The sequence below is a fragment of the Oncorhynchus gorbuscha genome, linkage group LG11, assembly GCF_021184085.1.
Source record: "Oncorhynchus gorbuscha isolate QuinsamMale2020 ecotype Even-year linkage group LG11, OgorEven_v1.0, whole genome shotgun sequence".
Classification (NCBI taxonomy): Eukaryota; Metazoa; Chordata; class Actinopteri; order Salmoniformes; family Salmonidae; genus Oncorhynchus; species Oncorhynchus gorbuscha.
This window is the reverse complement of record NC_060183.1, coordinates 40914044-40934012: the sequence shown is the minus strand read 5'-3', so window position 1 is coordinate 40934012 and position 19969 is coordinate 40914044. Positions and strand designations below refer to the sequence as shown.

At 46.2% G+C, this 19969-nt stretch overlaps 1 protein-coding gene across 1 annotated transcript in view; it reads right to left on the bottom strand.

Annotated features, from left to right (window-relative positions):
- cwc27 (CWC27 spliceosome associated cyclophilin) overlaps window positions 1-19969 on the bottom strand; it is a 57407-nt gene that overhangs the window by 1793 nt on the left and 35645 nt on the right. Inside the window, exons 12-13 of the mRNA XM_046369616.1 lie at window positions 15977-16086; window positions 15516-15628 (exon numbers count right to left, since the gene is read on the bottom strand). Of these exons, the coding sequence (XP_046225572.1) occupies window positions 15516-15628; window positions 15977-16086 (223 nt within the window). The remainder of the gene's footprint in view (window positions 1-15515; window positions 15629-15976; window positions 16087-19969) is intronic.

Here is a 19969-nt window from a genome sequence, read left to right as displayed (position 1 = left end):
CCCATATCTTGTCCGAATCTGCCATATCTATCATTTTTACTTGGCGGGAAGATTATTATTCCAGTCCCCAAAAACCTACCGTTTTTTAATATATATTTTTTTAATACAAACTCCCAGGTCCTTTGATAATATTTATCTAGTGTGAATCGTCATCACTGTGTATTGAGGGATATTACAGAGTTTTACGGTGCTGCACCCAGTTTGGGCAAGAACATGAGAACAAATTGATGCAAAGAGCTATGTACAAAGTGCTATAAAGTGTTATGCAAACAAAGTCCTATCCGTTTTGTCATATATCAACGTTCCCAGAGACTATTTGTCTTTTTTTAAAGATTAAGTAAATGATAGTGTGCCAATGAATTGATAAATTGCCGAATACATCAGTTAATTAAAATGTCTGCATGCAGTTTATGGTTCTTATTGATACTATTTATACTTTCTCCTAACTGAAAGCCAATATTAGGCTATTCCTAGACAGGTTGAAATACACAACATGGTCAAAAGTATGTGGACACTTGCTTGTCAAACATCTCATTCCAAAATCAAGGGCATTAATATGGAGTTGGTCCTCCCTTTGCTGCTATAACAGCCTTCACTCTTCTGGGAAGGCTTTAATATGGAGTTGGTCCCCCCCTTTGCTGCTATAACAGCCTCCACTCTTCTGGGAAGGCTTTAATATGGAGTTGGTCCCCCCCTTTCCTGAGGTCAGGGCTCTGTGCAGGCCAGTCAAGTTCTTCCACACCGATCAACAAAATATTTCTGTATGGACCTTGATTTGTGCACGGATGCATTGTTATGCTGAAACAGGAAAGGGCTTTCCCCAAACTGTTGCCACAAAGTTAAAAGCACAGAATCATCTAGAATGTCATTGTATGCTGTAGCGTTAAGACTTTCCTTCACTGGAACTAAGGGGCCCGAACCATGAAACACAGCCCCAGACCATTATTCCTCCTCCAAACTTTACAGTTGGAACTATGCATTGGGGTAGGTAACGTTCTCCTGGCATCCGCCAAACCCAGATTTGTTTGCCGGACTGCCAGATGGTGAAGCGTGATTCATCACTCCAGAGAACACGTTTCCACTGCTCCAGAGTCTAATGGCGGCAAGCTTTACACCACTCCAGCCGATGCTTGTTATTGCACATGGTGATCTTAGGCTTGCATGCGGTTGCTCGGCCATGGAAACCCATTTCATGAAACTCCCGACGAACACTTGTGCTGACAATGTTTCTAGTTGCAGTTTGGAACTCGGTAGTAAGTGTTGCAACAGAGGACAGATGAATCTTACGCGCTATGCGCTTCAGCACTCGGCGGCCCCATTCTGTTTGTGTGGCCTACCACTTCGCGGCTGAGCTGTTGTTGCTCCTAGACGTTTCCACCTCAAAATAACAGCACTTACAGTTGACTGGGGCAGCTCGAGCAGGGCAAATATTTGACGAACTGACTTGTTGGAAAGGTGGTAGGCCACACAAAGGTCCTAGGACGGTGCCAGGTTAAAAGTCCCTGAGCTCTTCAGCAAGGCCATGTTTGTCTATGGAGATTGCATGGCTGTGTGCTCAATTTTATACACCTGTCAGCAACGGGTGTGGCTGAAATGGCCAAATCCACTAATTTGAAGGGGTGTCGACATACTTTTGTATATATAGTGTATTTCATAGCGGTTTAGATGGTACAATTGAATCTCTACACATTGCTTGTTTTGTCATATAAACTGACATTAGGCAAACTATTATTCAGTCAATTTTTACTCTAGGTGGACTCCAACCAGGAAATGGAAACAAGATGTACCAGAGTTCAATTTCGATCTGATAGGCAAACTATTAGCATATTTATTTCAACCAGTTTAGCTGGCAGCCGTTTTGCACCGTTCATGCCTAGAACAGCCTCCAGTCTTCCATCATAACAGTACATAAAAATAATTTAAAAAAAGATTTACACAGGGGGCAATTTCATAAAAACTAATCCCGTCCGAATCGGACAATGGAAAAAACAGACAAGCCTGGGGGTATTACTTACATAATGAACGTTCTATAGTAATAGAATATCAGCCAACCTATTGCTATACAAGTTCTGCTGTATGGTCCTTGGGAGAGATCCCCTTTAAATCAGCCACTAAGATCACATTGAAATGTGTGTCCTCCTTGTATGTGTGTGTTGGATGGCGTGTCTCTGACTGTGCACTTGAGTCTGTGTGCGAAGCGTACATTATGAGTGTCTGCCCATGTGCTTCGGTGAAGCGTGTGTATATAGTGGTCCTTGGTGGCTCAGTTGGTAGAGCATAAAAACATCTGCTAAATGGCATATTATATATACACTGAGTGTACAAAACATTAAGAACACCCTCCTGATATTGAGTTGCAACCCCCCCCCCTTTGCCCTCAAGACAGCCTCAGTTCCTCGGGGTGTGAACTGTACAAGGTGTTGAAAGCGTTCCAAAGTGTTGCTGGCCCATGTTGACTCCAATGCTTCCCACAGTTGTGTCAAGTAGGCTGGATGTCCTTTGGGTGGTGGAGCATTCCTAATACACACAGGGAACTGTTGAGCGTTAAAAACCCAGCAGCGTTGCTGTGCTTGATACAAACCGGTGTGCCTGGCACATACTACCATACCCCGTTCTAAGGCAATCTTCAATCTTTTGTCTTGCCCCATTCACCCTCTGAATGGCACACCCACACAATCCGTGTCTCAATTGTCTCGAGGCTTAAAAATCCTTCTTTGGCCTGTCTCCTCCCTTTCATCTACACAGATTGAAGTGGATTTAACAAGTGACATCACAGCTTTCACCTGGTCAGTCTATGTCATGGAAAGAGCAGGTGTTCATAATGTTTTATACACTCAGTGTATGTGTTTGTATGTGTAGGGCTGCACAATACAGGAACATATCTAATTGCAATTTTTGTACCAAATACTGCAATTTTACTTGTGTATATAGATCAAAACACTTGGGAAAACGGTTGGAATCACAGAAATAGAATGATCATTCTAATTTCATGGTTGGAATACTGTGGACACTTGGAATGCAGTTTAGGTTGGCATGAAAACGAATGAAGAAAAATATGGGAGGAGATGGTTGTGACAGAGTAGGAACCAAAGTGTTGGTCAGTGTTTCCCAGGCGACCCTAATTAGATTTAAATAGATATGTATGTTCAGACAAAGATGTTAGAACATTCTTCACCTTGTCCTCTCTGATAAAGAAACAAGTTGTTGCACCACGGGTTCCGGCCTGTATTCGAGTAAAAGTTTGCTAGCAAGATTTGCCGTATCTCACTGGACTTGTGATGTGTCTTAGCTCCTAATGCTAATTGTTAGCTAGCTGGCTAGCTGACTCCAGTGAGATACAGACACATTTGCAATCTTGCTAAGACCAACTAAGTAGCATGTTGCAGAGAGCAAGTTACACAAGCGAACAGTCAAATATACAAATGTTGATTTATGTTAAGGAGCAAAGTGGAACGCTGCCCACTGCAGTTCTTGTTTGAGATAAATCTGTAGACTGCACGCTGTGGTTTGGTCAATGGAGGCAGAGTGAATTCCCGAGCACAAGGAGAGTGACATGAAGGGCGGGGATTGAAGTGCATGGGATTGGGAAGCAGCCTTAAGAAGAGAGAGGGAGAGAGAATTGTGCCACCTTATGTGTTTGTCTGCCTTTTAGTCTGCTTGGGTACATGGGTGAAGTATGTGTGTGTGCTCTGCAGTCCCCCCTCCTGTGTTCATGTGAACTGGGCAGTAGTAGTGACAGCTCATCCAGGACGTCATGGTGGCTCTACTCTGGCAGACTGAGGAGTCCTGCAGCGCGAGGCGGACCGCTACCATAATTTGTCTAGCAGCCTCAGTGATGACAGGAACACAGCCTCATTGCCCAGACTACAGAACAGTGTGTGTATGTGCGTGTGTGTGTGTATATGTATACACACAGTGCCTTCAGAAAGTATTCACACCCTCAACCTTTTCCACATTTTGTGTTACAGCCTGAATTTAAAACGGATTAAATTGAGATTTTGTGTCAATAATCTACACACAACACCCCATAACGTCAAAGTGGAATGATGTTTTTCTAAATGTTTGCAAATTAATAAAAAAGTAAAAGCTCAAATGTCTCGAGTCAATAAGTATTCAACACCTTTGTTATGGCAAGCCTAAAAATAAGCTTAAGAAGTCACATAATAAATTGCATGGACTCACTCTGTGTGCAAAAATTGTGTTTAACAAGATTTTTGAAAGACTACCCCATCTCTGTACCCCACACATACAAGTATCTGCAAGGTCCTTCAGTTGAGCAGTGAATTTCAAACACAGCTGCGACACCAAAGGCCATGGAGGTTTTCCAATGCCTCACAAAAGGGCACCTATTGGTAGATGAGTAATAAAACGCAGACATTAAATATCCCTTTGAGCATGGTGAAGCTATTAATTACACTTTGGATGGTAAATCAATACACCCGGTCACTACAAAGATACAAGTGTTTTTCCTAACTCAGTTGCCGGAGAGGAAAGAAACCACTTCGGGATTTCACCATGAAGCCAACGGTGACTTTTAAACAGTTACAGTTTAATGGAAGTTACAGGAAAAACTGAGGATGGATCAACAACACTGTAGTTACTCCACAGTACTAACCTAAATGACAGAGTGAATAGAAGTGACAATTAAATACATGGTTATTCCACTTTGTAACAACAAAATGTGGAAAAGGTCAAGTGGTGTGAATACTATCTGAAGGCACTGTATATGTGTATGTGTAGCAGGCTCTGGGCTCCCACCATTCAGCGCTCCAGTCTGCTTATCAAACCCACTCTCTACCCAGAAGCCTCAGAACTCAGAAGCCTTTCCTCCATTTGTTTTTCTTTCGCTTTCTGAAAAGAGGGTGGAAAGAGGGAGGGATGGGGCGACGGGCTCTATGGCTGGCTTCTTGGAGTGAGAGTGTGTGTGTGTGTGTGTGTGTGTGTGTGTGTGTGTGTGTGTGTGTGTGTGTGTGTGTGTGTGTGTGTGTGTGTGTGTGTGTGTGTGTGTGTGTGTGTGTGTGTGTGTGTGTGTGTGTGTGTGTGTGTGTGTGTGTGTGTGTGTGTGTGTGTGTGTGTGTGTGTGTGTGTGTGTGTGTGTGTGTGAGCAGAGCGATCTAGAAAGTATAACGTTTGTAGACCCAGACGGAATAGTTTACAGTCCCCTGGCCCAGACTTGACTTGGGGAGTCTGACCTGTAGTAACCCAATAGTTCCTGTACCAGAGCTTGTAGAGTGGCACAGACATCCTACGCTAGTGCGTGGCTGGCGGGTGTTGTTCTAGATTAGGTCTGCGGCCCAAATGACACCATATTCCATATATAGTGCACTACTTCTTACCAGAGCCCTGTGCACCATTTGGGACCCGGGGTGCCTTTTGGGACATCGCCTGGGACTGCTAGGCTACTGTGCCCATCTTCCCTCCTCCTCCTCCTCCTGTCTCATACCTAGCTTGTTGGCGGGGGCCAAACAGTGAGACTGAGCTGGGGGCCTGGCTGGCTGAGACTAATAGCAACTACAGGTTTTGTTATTCTAAAATCTCTCACACAGACACTTTCCTCGAAGTTCAAACACATGGGATTAATTTCAGCCCTCTGACTCTCCCTATATATTGAGGTCTGAGAGAGAGAGGTCTGTTGGTGGAAATCAGAATGGGAAAACACGGATGTAAAAGCTGATTTCCTGACTGTGGCTCTGTCAGCCCACTGAGGGAAACGGCAGAGAGACCAGGCTCTGCAAACACATACACACCGCTGTCTTCATTGCCCTCAATAAACTGGTATATCTGAATTATTGGCACGGCGTCAGGTGCCAATACACAGACACACGGGCCGTGTTTTAACTCCCAGCAGGAGCTGCTCCACAGGGCAATGTGTTAGCTAGCTTGTTTCCTGTAGGCTGGAGCTCGCCCTCCCTCCCCTCCGTGTCTCTGCGTCTCGCTCTCAGTGAGTCGTCAGTACTGCGGTGAGGCTCTCTGTTCTGGTCAGGACACGGCAGGACGTTGAAAACACATCAGCAGCAGAGAAGAGAAACGTCAATCCATCTGAGGAGGTCATCAAATTGAAAAATAGAACCGAAATAGACCATAAATGTGACCGGCCGGGGGAGGAAAAAAATGGAATTCCATATGCATCTGATTTGTCTGACAGAAGGAGCGGTGCGAGCCAGCAGACTACAGTACTGAACAGTGTCCTCCTAACTGTAGTGTACATCCCATTCTATAGTTTCAGCCTGCGCGCACTAAAACCTTAGAGAAACATCCCTATACTTCCTAATGTGCTAGTTTCTTACACAGTGGCAACTCAATGTTGTCTTGTGTAAAACACACATTAGGGATGACAAAACCTTCAGTCCTGGTCTAGGCCTAGATGGTAGAGAAAGTGGCATCCACTATTACTGTAGAGCTGTGCCGAGGGTCGGGAACGGTCTGTCCAACACACGCATCCGTAAAAACCCGCGCACGCACACGCACACACACACACACACACACACACACACACACACACACACACACACACACACACACACACACACACACACACACACACACACACACACACACACACACACACACACACACACACACACACACACACACACACACACACACACACACACACACACTGAGCCAAGCCTACTAAGACAAAACTAAAAATGTCAAAGTAAGAGAGAAATAAACATGCCCATGTTAGAGCAATCTTTTCACCTGGCTGGCAGTCTGTGTTTCTCTGAGAGTACGGGAACTAAAACCTAAGGCTGGCACCCAGGCAGGCCATAGCTACATCTAGAGTGCGTTGGGGAAACTATTCAAACCCCTTGACTTGTTCAATTGATTAAATACATTTTTTCCCTCATCAATCTACACACAATACCACATAATGACAAAAAGTGAAAATGTAGAAAAAAATGCCTTATTTACATAAGTATTCAGACTCTTTGCTATGAGACTCAAAATTGAGATCAGGTGCATCCTGTTTCCATTGATCATCCTTGAGATGTTTCTACAACTCGATTGTAGTTCACCGGTGGTAAATTCCATTGATTGGACATGATTTGGAAAGGCACACACCTGTCTATATAGGGTCCCACAGCTAACAGTGCATGTCAGAGCAAAAACCAAGCCATGTCAAAGGAATTGTCAAAGAGCCCCGAGACAGGATTGTACCAAAACATTTCAGCAGCTCTGAAGGTCCCCAAGAACACAGTGGCCTCCATCATTCTAAATGAAAGAAGTTTGGAACCACCAAGACTGTTCCTAGAGCTGGTCACCTGGCCAAACTGAGCAATCAGGGGAGAAGGGCCTTTGTCAGGGGGGTGACCAAGAAACCGATGGTCAGTCTGACAGAGCTCTAGAGTACCTCTGTGGAGATGGGAGAACCTTCCAGAAGGACAGCACTCCACCAATCAGGCCTTTATGGTAGAGTGGCAAGACGGAAGCCACTCCTGAGTAAAAGGCACATGACAGCCCGCTTGGAGATAAAGACTAAAGACTCTCAGACCAAGAGAAACAAGATTCTCTGGTTTAATGAAACCAAGTTTGAACTCTTAGGCCTGAATGTCACGTCTGGAGGAAACCTGGCACCATCACAATCTACAGTGAAGCATGGTTGTGGCAGGACGACAAGTCTCTGAATCCTTGAGTCGCCCAGCCAGAGCCTGACCTTGAACCCAACCGAACATCTTTGGAGAGACCTGAAAATAGCTGTACACCAATGCTCCCCATCCAACCTGACAGAGCTTGAGAGGATCTGCAGAGAAGAATGGGAGAAACTCATCAAATACAGGTGAGCCAACCTTGTAAGCGTCATACCCAAGAAGACTTTAGGTTGTAATCGCTGCCAAAGGTGCTTCAACAAAGTACTGAGTAAAGGGTCTGAATACTTATGTAAATGTGATAGTTTCTATTTTATAGTGTGTACGTAGTGCGTACAGCCCAGGACATTACTGGGGCTAAGCTTCCTGCCATCCAGGACTTCCACACCAGGCGATGTCAGAGGAAGGCCCTAAAAATTGACCCCAGCCACCCCAGTCATAGACTGTTCTCTCTACTACCGCATGGCAAGTGGTACCGGAGTGCCAAGTCTAGGACAAAAAGGCTTCTCAACAGTTTTTACCCCCAAGCCATAAGACTCCTGAACAGGTAATCAAATGTCTACCCGGACTATTTGCATTGTGTGCCCCCCCAACCCCTCTTTTACGCTGCTGCTACTCTCTACATTTACATTTAAGTCATTTAGCAGACGCTCTTATCCAGAGCGACTTACAAATTGGTGAACAATCAACAGGGATTTAGTTTCAAAATGTCCTCCTCGAGCATGTGTTCTGTGATGGGTTCAGGTCCAACTGGGGGCAAGTTTAACACCTCAACCATCCACAGGCTCCCTCTCCAGCCCAGAGGCTGCTGACCCTTCACATGCCATGTCTCTGTTGATCTTATATGCATAATCACTTTAACTATACATTAATGTACATACGACCTCAATTGGGCCGATCAACCTGTGCTCCCGCACATTGGCTAACCGGGCTATCTGCATTGTGTCCCACCCCCCACCCCCTCTTTTACGCTATTGCTACTCTCTGTTCATCATATATGCATAGTCACTTTAAACATATCTACATGTACATACTACCTCAATCAGCCTGACGAACCGGTGTCTGGATGTAGCCTCGCTACTGTATATAGCCTGTCTTTTTACTGTTGTTTTATTTCTTTACTTACCTATTCTTCACCTAATACCTTTTTTTGCACTATTGGTTAGAGCCTGTAAGTAAGCATTTCACTGTAAGGTCTACATCTGTTGTATTCGGCGCACGTGACAAATAAACATTTGATTTGATTCGATTTGCAAACATTTCTAAAAACCCAGTTTTTGCTTTGTCATTATGGGGTATTGTGTGTAGATTGATCAAGTTTAGAATAATGCTGTAAAGCATCTAAATGTGGAAAAAGTCAAGGGGTCTGAATACTTTCCGAATGCACTGTATGTAATCTAGAGCAGTCAGAGTGTGTTGATCCACTGTATAAAGTTCAACAGTGTGTCAAGTCGTTAAGGAGCAGCTCCTCAGGCCTGTGTTATGACTGGGCATTAACAGACATAACATATCTGTTACAGAATGGGGGGGGGGTGGATGGGCTGCTCTGGCTGGCCTACTAGAACTGTCTCGTCCTGAATGGCACTATTCCATCAATATCATGACGTTGAATCAACGTGGAAAACTGGTTGGAGCTGCAAAAAGTCCTCGACGTAAGGGCATTTCCATCTTTTCATCCCCAACTTTTAACCTAAATCCAATGATATGGTGACATTTTTTGTTGATTTCAAGTTGAATTCACGTTAGTTGACAACTCATCCAAATGTAAATCAAAACTAGATGTTGAACTGACTTCTGTGCCCAGTGGGAAACTTTGCTTAGGACTTATTGCAAGTAAGGCTGTTCCCGACTAAAAAAAAATCTTGGTTGACCGAGAGTCGTCCTGACAGACCATGTGTGTTTGAATAAAATCAACTACATATGCACTGAGCTTGTTTGATGCTTCAAGCACACGGTTTGATTAAATAATGGAGACACAAAAATGACTCAAGAAGAGCCCGATGGTCACACTGTGTTAAAAAATAGTAGCGAGACCTGCGTGCATATTATGTGTGACAAACAGGTGCTGTGAGATTACAGTATTATTTTTCTGCCTGTTGGGAACAGTGTAAACAACACTAAATAAATTGTAAGTAATACTACAAGTCTGTTCTAACGAAAAACGTTTGTAAAGCCTTTATTACAGCATAACAAAATAAAAAAAATAGCCGAATCTGTACAATTGCTTTATCCAAAATATTGCTGTTGTATATTAAACAAACAAAACAGGCAATAGAAGCAAGATCTGTCATATTTATGTAGATATTTGTGACTAATTTCAGGAAACTAGGCATATGCCACGGGTCACTACTTCACAGGAACACATTTGAACTAAAACTGTGTTTTTTGGGGCAGAAATGCCTTCTGGAACATGTGAACTTTCATGTGCCTTAATAACAAACTTGTACGCCATTTGTAAATACGAATACAATTGTTAAATTATGAGCCTCGTTGGTTTCGCCACAGAAAAAGCCAGCAACCTTCCCGCTAACTATGATTGGCTGAGATAATGAATGGCTGGACATGCCGAGTTCGGATTGGTCTGCCATATGGCCCTCTTCTGTCTATTTGAGCTGGTAGGTAATCCTGTTTTTTTTTAATCCTTCAAAAAAACATATATATTCTGTAGTAGAACTGCATAAGTGTTGCTCTTCATAATCATGATTTGGGATTATGGTTCATTGTTTAGCTAGCTACATGTCTTATCAAAAGTCTCCACTATGCAAGTATTAATTTCAATAGAATGTCACCGTTAGCTACATTTTTGTCACGCCTTGGTCATTGCATCTTGTGTTTTTGTTATATGTTTGGGTAGGCCAGGGTGTGACATGGGTTTATATGTTGTGTTTCGTATTGGGGTTTGTATTAATTGGGATTGTGTATTATTAGGGGTGTGTCTAGTTAGGCTTGGCTGCCTGAGGCGATTCCTAATTGGAGTCAGCTGATTCTCGTTGTCTCGGATTGGGAACCGTATTTAGGTAGCCTGAGTGCGCGTTGTATTTCGTGGGTGATTGTACCTGTCTCTGTGTTAGTCACCAGATAGGCTGTAATTAGTTTCACTCGTTTGTTGTTTTTGTATTTTCAGTTATTTCATGTACCGCATTATCTTCATTAAAAGTCATGAGTAACCTACACGCTGCATTTCGGTCTGACTCTCTTCAAACAACAGATGAACTACGTTACAGAATCACCCACCACCATTCACAGACCGAGCAGCGTGTGAACTGGCAGGATCTAAAGGAGGACGTTATGGACGGCAGAAACAGGGATTATACGACGTGGGAAGAAATCGACAGGTGGGCGGCCGACCCAGAGCGAGTGCAGGAGCCCGCCTGGGATTCCCTACAGCAATGCGAAGAGGGCTATACACGTATGAAATCGAAAAGGAAAGCACGGCTTTACAGAGCGAAAACCGTAGGTAACGGGGAAAGCGCAGAGAGAGTGGCAGAGTCAGGAGTCAGACCTGAGCCTACTCTCCCTGTTAATTGTGAGGAGCAGCAATATGAGGACTTCTGGTCTTGGGAGATGATATTAGATGGAAAAGGACCCTGGGCGCAGTCGGGAGAATATCGCCGTCCCAAGGAGGAAATAGAAGCAGCTAAAGCGGAGAGGCGCAAGTATGAGGAGGCAGCACGGCGACGCGGTTGGAAACCGGAAAGTCACCCCCCAAAAAATATTGGGGGGGGGGGGCTAAAAGGGAGAATAGTTATGCCAGGTAGGAGACCTGCGCATACTCCCTGTGCTCACCATTGGGCTAGAGAGACCGGGCAGGCACCGTGTTATGCTATGGAGCGCACGGTGTTTCCAGTGCGGGTGCAGAGCCAGCTGCGATACATACCAGCCCTTCCTATTGGCCGGGCTAGAGTGGGCATCGAGCCAGGTAAGCTTGGGCAGGCTCGGTGCTCAAGAGCTCCAGTGCGCCTGCACGGTCCGGTCTATCCAGAGCTACCTCTACACACCAGTCCTCCGGTAGCAGCTCCCCGCACCAGGCTTCCTGTGCGTGTCCTCGCGCCAGTACCACCAGTTCCAGCACCACGCACCAGGCCTCCAGTGCGCCTGTTCAGCCTGTTCAGCACAGCCAGTGCTTTTCCTCCCTGCGCTCCTGTGCTATCGGAGTCTCCAGTGCCTGTTTCAGCGCAGCCAGAGCCTTTCTCCTCTCCTGCGCTGCCGGAGTCTCCTGTCTGTCCAGCGCCACCAGTGCTCCCAGTCGGCCCAGCGTCCAGTGCGCAGTGCGCCAGAGCTGTTCGCCTGTTCAGTCGCCTGTTTAGTGCAGCAGAGCCTTTCTCCTCTCCTGCGCTGCCGGAGTCTCCTGTCTGTCCAGCACCACCAGTGCCACCAGTGCTCTCAGTCGGCTCCAGCGCGTCCAGTGCGCCTCGCCTGTTTAGCGCAGCCAGAGCTGTTCTCCTCTCCTGCGCTGTTGGAGTCTCCCGCCTGTTTAGCGCAGCCAGAGCCTTTCTCCTCTCCTGCCGGAGTCTCCTGTCTGTTCAGCGCCACCAGTGATCCCAGTCGGCCCAGCGCGTCCAGTGCGCCTCGCCTGTTTAGCGCAGCCAGAGCTTTTCTCCTCTCCTGCGCTGTTGGAGTCTCCCGCCTGTTCAGCGCCGCCAGTATTCCCAGTCTGCCCAGCGCCGCCAGTCAGCCCAGCATCACCAGTCTGCCAGGATCCGCCAGAAGTGCCAGTCTGCCAAGATCTTCTAGATCGGCCAGACAACCTGAATCATTCAGTTCCACCAGCCAGCCAGGATTTACCGGAGCCTACTACCTGCCTAGGCTTCCTCTCAGTACCGAGCTTCCTCTCAGTACTAGGCTTCCTCTCTGTCCCGAGCTGCCCCTCTGTCCCGAGCTGCCCCTCTGTCCCGAGCTGCCCCTCTGTCCCGAGCTGCCCCTCGGTCCCGAGCTGCCCCTCGGTCCCGAGCTGCCCCTCGGTCCCGAGCTGCCCCTCAGTTATGTGGGGATCAGGGTGAGGACTATTAGGCCATGGTCGGCAGAGAAGGTGGATTATCCTAGGACGCGAAGGGGAGGAACTAGGACATTTATGGAGTGGGGTCCACGTCCCGAGCCAGAACCGCCACCATGGACAGACGCCCACCCGGACCCTCCCTATGCTCTTGAGGTGCGTCCCGGAGTCCGCACCTTAGGGGGGGGGGGGTTCTGTCACGCCTTGGTCATTGTATCTTGTGGTTTTGTTATATGTTTGGGTAGGCCAGGGTGTGACATGGGTTTATATGTTGTTATTTCGTATTGGGTTTGTATTAATTGGGAGTGTGTATTATTAGGGGTGTGTCTAGTTAGGCGTGGCTGCCTGAGGCGATTCCTAATTGGAGTCAGCTGATTCTCGTTGTCTCGGATTGGGAACCGTATTTAGGTAGCCTGAGTGCGCGTTGTATTTCGTGGGTGATTGTACCCGTCTCTGTGTTAGTCACCAGATAGGCTGTAATTAGTTTCACTCGTTTGTTGTTTTTGTATTTTCAGTTATTTCATGTACCGCATTATCTTCATTAAAAGTCATGAGTAACCTACACGCTGCATTTCGGTCTGACTCTCTTCAAACAACAGACGAACTACGTTACAATTTTCAAATATAACACGCTTCTAATTTGGCAGAAAGTCATATTCATTTCAAGTTAAAGTGTAAAGTGTACTGTTAGCTAGCCAGCTAAAATTAGCTGGCTGGCTCACTAGCTAACGTTACGTGTATGATCTTATTATTCGTATCTCAGAGCCATTTGCTTTGCTAGTTATAGCCTAATGTTAACTAGCTAACATTGAACCTGGTTGGTTAGCTACCTGCAGATTAATGCAGGATAGTAACGTCATGAGTTAGAATTATGGTTCATTGTTTACCTAGCTAGCTAGCGACATGTTTTAACAGAAGATTCCACTTTGCAAGTAACCATTTCAACAGAATGTCACTGTTGATAGACGTAGCTGGTAAATTCACTCTGGCTATCTACTCCGATTTCAGATAACTCTCGTCCGAGTGTGCCAGAGCGCAGAATAACTGATGAAATTTACGAACGCTCAACACCTGTTAAATATGGCTGGTAAATATGTCAGTAAACATGGACAACAAAAAAAACTTCAATTGTTACAAGCTCTGAATAACATGAAAACAGCCTAACCAGCTCTGCTAGGGCGAGTAAAATGGTCAGTGAGCTGTTCTCTCGTTTGTGTCTGGAAGTACACTAACATTAGCCAGTTAGATCGGGTGCTTGACTGATGTTGTTAGGGCCGAACGCTCAGATCAACCCTTCTTGGTGACAGAGGGCAGTATTTTCACGTCCGGATGAAATGCATACCCAAATTAAAATGCCTGCTACTCATCCCCAAAAGATCATATGCATAGTATTAGTAGATTTGGATAGACAACACTCTGAAGTTTTTAAAACTGTTTGAATCATGTCTGTGAGTATAACAGAACTTATGTAGAAGGCGAAACCCCGAGGTAAAACCATTCAGATTTTTGAGGTCATTTCTCTTTTCATTGGGAATCCAGATTTCTAAAGGGAACTTCTTGCAGTTCCTACCACTTCCACTGGATGTCACCGGTCTTTAGAAATTGGTTGAGGTTTTTCCGTTTTTCCGTGTAATGAAGAAGTAGCCCTGTTCAAAACGAGGGTCACTTCAAGTGTACTGTTTGTTAGAGGCACGTGACCAGAAAGGTAGCGTCAGTTTGTTTTCTTCCTGTATTGAACACAGATCATCCAGTCTTCAATTTTATCGATTATTTACTTTAAAAATACCTAAAGTTGTATTACAAAAGTAGTTTGAAATGTTTTGGAAAAGTTTGTAGGTAACTTTTGAAACATGTTGTAGTCACGTTGCACAAGTTGGAACCAGTGTTTTTCTGGATCAAAACGCGCCAAATAAATGGACATTTTGGATATATATCGACGGAATTAATCGAACAAAAATGACCATTTGTGATGTTTATGGGACATATTGGAGTGCCAACAGAAGAAGCTTGTCAAAGGTAAGGCCTGATTTATATTTTTATTTCTGTGTTTTGTGTCGTGCCTGCAGGGTTGAAATAGGTTCTCTCTCTTTTGTTTACGGAAGTGCTATCCTCAGATAATAGCATCGTTTGCTTTTGCCGAAAGCCTTTTTTAAATCTGACATGTTGGCTGGCTTCACAACACGTGTAGCTTTAATTTGGTATCTTACATGTGTGTTGTCATGAAAGTTACATTTTTATAGTAATTTATTTGAATTTGGCGCTCTGCATTTTCTCTGGCTTTTGGCCAGGTGGGACGCTACCGACCCACATATCCCAGAGAGGTTAAAGATAGTTTGTGTCGCAAATAAAGCTGCATAAATAACTCTAAATGAAGCATATAGGAGGAACTGTTTCTTTGTTAAATGCTCAACAGAGAATAGTCGCTTGTGCGAACTTCCTCGTAAATCGTTTAGAAATAATAGCCTTTATTTATTCAGCTATGTTCAATTGTATTCTTATTATCATAAAATAATACCACAGGAATTATAAGCAAATATTGCCTGCTAAATTAACTAGTGTAGCCCACAGCCATATGGGCATAGCCAGAGCAGGGTCTAACATAAGGACGACTCAGAATATGCTATTCTGTTCTTCTGAAATAGGGTACATTTTCTTCAAATCATGTTTCTTTAGACCTGCCTAAAATAAATAATGGTTTTATTGTGATGGTGTAGGCTATATTAAATGGATTTATTAAACTTTTTCAAATGTAGATGTTCCAAAAGGTCCACATCATTGGCCTGTAGGCTATGTGTGGAAGCCCGGAGATGCTAAATGTCTGGGATATTTTATGTTAAATAACGGTCAATTACCTTGAGACCAGCATTGTCATTTGCATGACAATCACCGGCTGACAAAATATCATAACCGCCAGAACGCTAACCATAACGTACCATCCTTTGTCGTCGTCCTCTGCCAGCTCCTCAGGGGCCTCCTCAGGGGCCTCGGAGGTCTCAGTGATGGCCGAAGACAGCTTGGACTTGAATCGGTCCAGCAGCGCCATTGTCTACAAGACAATCAGCTTAACGGTCACTGGGAGATCTGGGTCACTAACAAAACAAACTCTTAAGATCTAACGCTCATCTAAGTCTCAGACCTTCACCTCAACCCCCTGTTGCATCAAGAAAAAAAATGCACTGCTGGTAATTTATATGCGTTTGACTGAAAGACGTCATCATTAATGTCATCAACACTCTATAATCCCAGAGCTCCAATTGACCACAATGTAGGAAAATGTACACACTAACTACTGAAAGTCGCTCTGGACAAGAGCTTCTGCTAAATGACTCAAATGTAATGTGTGTAGAGAGTAAATGACAGCTGACACAGTTTTGAGTAATGACTCCTCTGTTACCTGCGCTTCTCTGCTGGATCCCTTCTTCAGTTTCTGTTTCCTCATGTCTTCATATTTCTTCTTGCCCTCCAGGTACTCCGCCACCGCCTCGCTGCCTGGCTTCTTCTCTTCTATAGGGACGCAGGAAGGTACTAGTTAGTTAACAGTCAGTTAATTGTTAGTTAATAGACGGTTCGCAAACTTGGATATATTAAGGCATTGCCCCGCTGTCTGTCTGTCTTCTCCATTGAAGTTGATACAGTTAGTTATTTAGCAGTTCATTTACAGTTAGCCTAGTTAATGTATCACATTAAGCAGTGACAATAGCAAAAAACACACTATCAGACACAATGCAGAGGCAAAAACAACCAACGTGTAAAAACCATCTGACGCTCGGCCTCGTCATTAGTAAGAGATCAGCTCAGAGAGAGGGACCCGTCATCGGGCCAAAGTGACAAACACAAAGTGATCTGATCCACTACTGCATGGCTAACAGATCCAGCAGGATGACTGATGGGCTCAGAGTTTAACAAGGAAACCCCTTTCCTTCTGCCATGAGACCCCCTCTCTTTCTGCTCTGCGTCAGAGCCAGCCACATCCAACATATTGTAAATGTTCCCAATGAAAAAAGACGTCTGAATTCTTCAACTTCAGCCTTGAGACTGGATGGAGACAGGGAAAGTATACCTCTGGGCAAGGAGAGTTTAAATGAGAAAACCAAGTGGCTCTACATTTTTGCCTCGAATAAGTGGATATACCTTGTATTATTCAAGCACAACAATACTTACAAAAGCACAGTAGTAGGTCTACTTAATACTTTAATTCATTATCTGTACACTGAAATTAACCTTAGTAATTCGCCAAGTGAGGATACAGAATACAACATCAAAACACTGTAGAATGTAGTGCCCTTAATCCACCACCATATTTTACATTAGGTATGGGGTTCTTTTATGCTAATGCATCCTTATTTTGACACCAAACCCACCACTGGTGTGGTGACCAAAGAGCACTGAATTCATGTCATATGACCATAGCACTGTTTCCAGTCCAAGTGCCATTGCCTTTTAGTAAACTCCAGGCATTTACATTTGCTGGATGACATGAAAAGTGAGCTCTTTGGCCACGCACACCAGTGGTGGCTTTGGGGTTGAAATAAGCATGCATAAGCAGAAATTAACCCCATTCATACTGTACAATATGGTGGTAGATCTTTAATGTCCTGGGGCCCTTGTTAAGGCCAAAAGCATCATGAGCTTTAACCAGTAACAGGACATTTTTGCCCAAAACATGGTTGCCTCTGCCTGGAGGCTGAAACTTTGCCGCAAGTGGATCTTCCAGCAATAACCCCAAGCACATATCACAATTCCTAAAGAAATTGTTAATTGATCCCAAAATCACACCGTTGTAATGAACTTCGTCTGTTGTTTGTAGAGAGTCAGACCGAAATGCAGCGTGTAGGTTACTCATGACTTTTAATGAAGCTAATACGGTACATGATATAACTGAGAATACAAAACAACAAACGAGTGAAACTAATTACAGCCTATCTGGTGACTAACACAAAGACAGGTACAATCACCCACGAAATACAACGCGCACTCAAGCTACCTAAATACGGTTCCCAATCCGAGACAACTAGAATCAGCTGACTCCAATTAGGAATCGCCTCAGGCAGCCAAGCCTAACTAGACACACCCCTAATAATACACACTCCCAATTAATACAAACCCAATACGAAATAACAACATATAAACCCATGTCACACCCTGGCCTACCCAAACATATAACAAAACCACAAGATACAATGACCAAGGCGTGACAGAACCCCCCCCTAAGGTGCGGACTCCGGGACGCACCTCAAGAGCATAGGGAGGGTCCGGGTGGGCGTCTGTCCATGGTGGCGGTTCTGGCTCGGGACGTGGACCCCACTCCATAAATGTCCTAGTTCCTCCCCTTCGCGTCCTAGGATAATCCACCTTCTCCGCCGGCCATGGCCTAATAGTCCTCACCTTGATCCCCACATAACCGAGGGGCAGCTCGGGACCGAGGGGCAGCTCGGGACAGAGGGGCAGCTCGGGACAGAGGGGCAACTCGGGACAGAGGGGCAACTCGGGACAGAGGGGCAACTCGGGACAGAGGGGCAACTCGGGACAGAGGGGCAACTCGGGACAGAGGGGCAACTCGGGATAGAGGGGCAACTCGGGACAGCGGGGCAGCCCGGGACAGAGGGGCAGCCCGGGACAGAGGGGCAGCCCGGGACAGAGGGGCAGCCCGGGACAGAGGGGCAGCCCGGGACAGAGGGGCAGCCCGGGACCGAAGCAGCCCGGTACTGAGGGGCAGCCCGGTACTGAGGGGAAGCCCGGTACTGAGGGGAAGCCCGGTACTGAGGGGAAGCCCGGTACTGAGGGGAAGCCCTGTACTGAGGGGAAGCTCGGTACTGAGAGGAAGCTCGGTACTGAGAGGAAGCTCGGTACTGAAAGGGAGCCTAGTACTGAGAGGAAGCTCAGTACTGAGAGGAAGCTCAGGCAGGTAGTAGGCTCCGGTAAATCCTGGCTGGCTGGTGGACCTGGATGATTCAGGTTGTCTGGCCGATCTAGAAGATCTTGGCAGACTGGCACTTCTGGCGGATCCTGGCAGACTGGCACTTCTGGTGGATCCTGGCAGACTGGTGACGCTGGGCCGACAGGAGACTCCGGCAGCACAGGAGAGGAGAAAGGCTCTGGCTGCGCTAAACAGGCTGGAGAATCCGATAGCACAGGAGGGGAGAAAAGCACTGGCTGTGCTGAACAGGCGATGCGCACTGGACGCGCTGGGCCGACTGGGAGCACTGGTGGCGCTGGACAGACAGGAGACTCCGGCAGCGCAGGAGAGGAGAAAAGCTCTGGCTGCGCTAAACAGGCGAGGCGCACTGGAGGCCTGGTGCGTGGTGCTGGAACTGGTGGTACTGGCGCGAGGACACGCACAGGAAGCCTGGTGCGGGGAGCTGCTACCGGAGGACTGGTGTGTAGAGGTGGCTCTGGATAGACCGGACCGTGCAGGCGCACTGGAGCTCTAGAGCACCGAGCCTGCCCAAGCTTACCTGGCTCGATGCCCACTCTAGCCCGGCCAATAGGAAGGGCTGGTATATGTCGCAGCTGGCTCTGCACCCGCACTGGAAACACTGTGCGCTCCATAGCATAACACGGTGCCTGCCCGGTCTCTCTAGCCCAACGGTGAGCACAGGGAGTATGCGCAGGTTTCCTACCTGGCATAACTATTCTCCCTTTTAGCCCCCCCCAATATTTGTCTTGGGGTGACTTTCCGGTTTCCAACCGCGTCGCCGTGCTGCCTCCTCATACATACGCCTCTCCGCTTTAGCTGTCTCTATTTCCTCCTTGGGACGGCGATATTCTCCCGGCTGCTCCCAGGGTCCTTGACCGTCTAATTCCTCCTCCCATGTCCAAATCTCCAAATGATGCATTCTCTCCCATTGCAACTGCTCTTCACGATTAACAGGGAGAGTAGGCTCAGGTCTGTTTCCTGACTCAGCCACTCTCTCTCTGCGCTTTCCCCTGTCACCTTCAGTTTTCGCTCTGTATAGCAATGCTTTCCTTCTCGATTCCATACGTGTATAGCCCTCTTCGCATTGCTGTAGGGAATCCCAGGCGGGCTCCTGCACTCGCTCTGGGTCGGCCGCCCACCTGTCGATTTCTTCCCACGTAGTATAATCCATATCGTCCTCCTTCAGATCCTGCCAGTTCACACGCTGCTCGGTCTGTGAATCGTGGTGGGTGATTCTGTAATGAACTTCGTCTGTTGTTTGTAGAGAGTCAGACCGAAATGCAGCGTGTAGGTTACTCATGTCTTTTAATGAAGCTAATACGGTAAATGATATAACTGTGAATACAAAACAACAAACGAGTGAAACTAATTACTGCCTATCTGGTGACTAACACAAAGACAGGTACAATCACCCACGAAATACAACGCGCACTCAAGCTACCTAAATACGGTTCCCAATCCGAGACAACT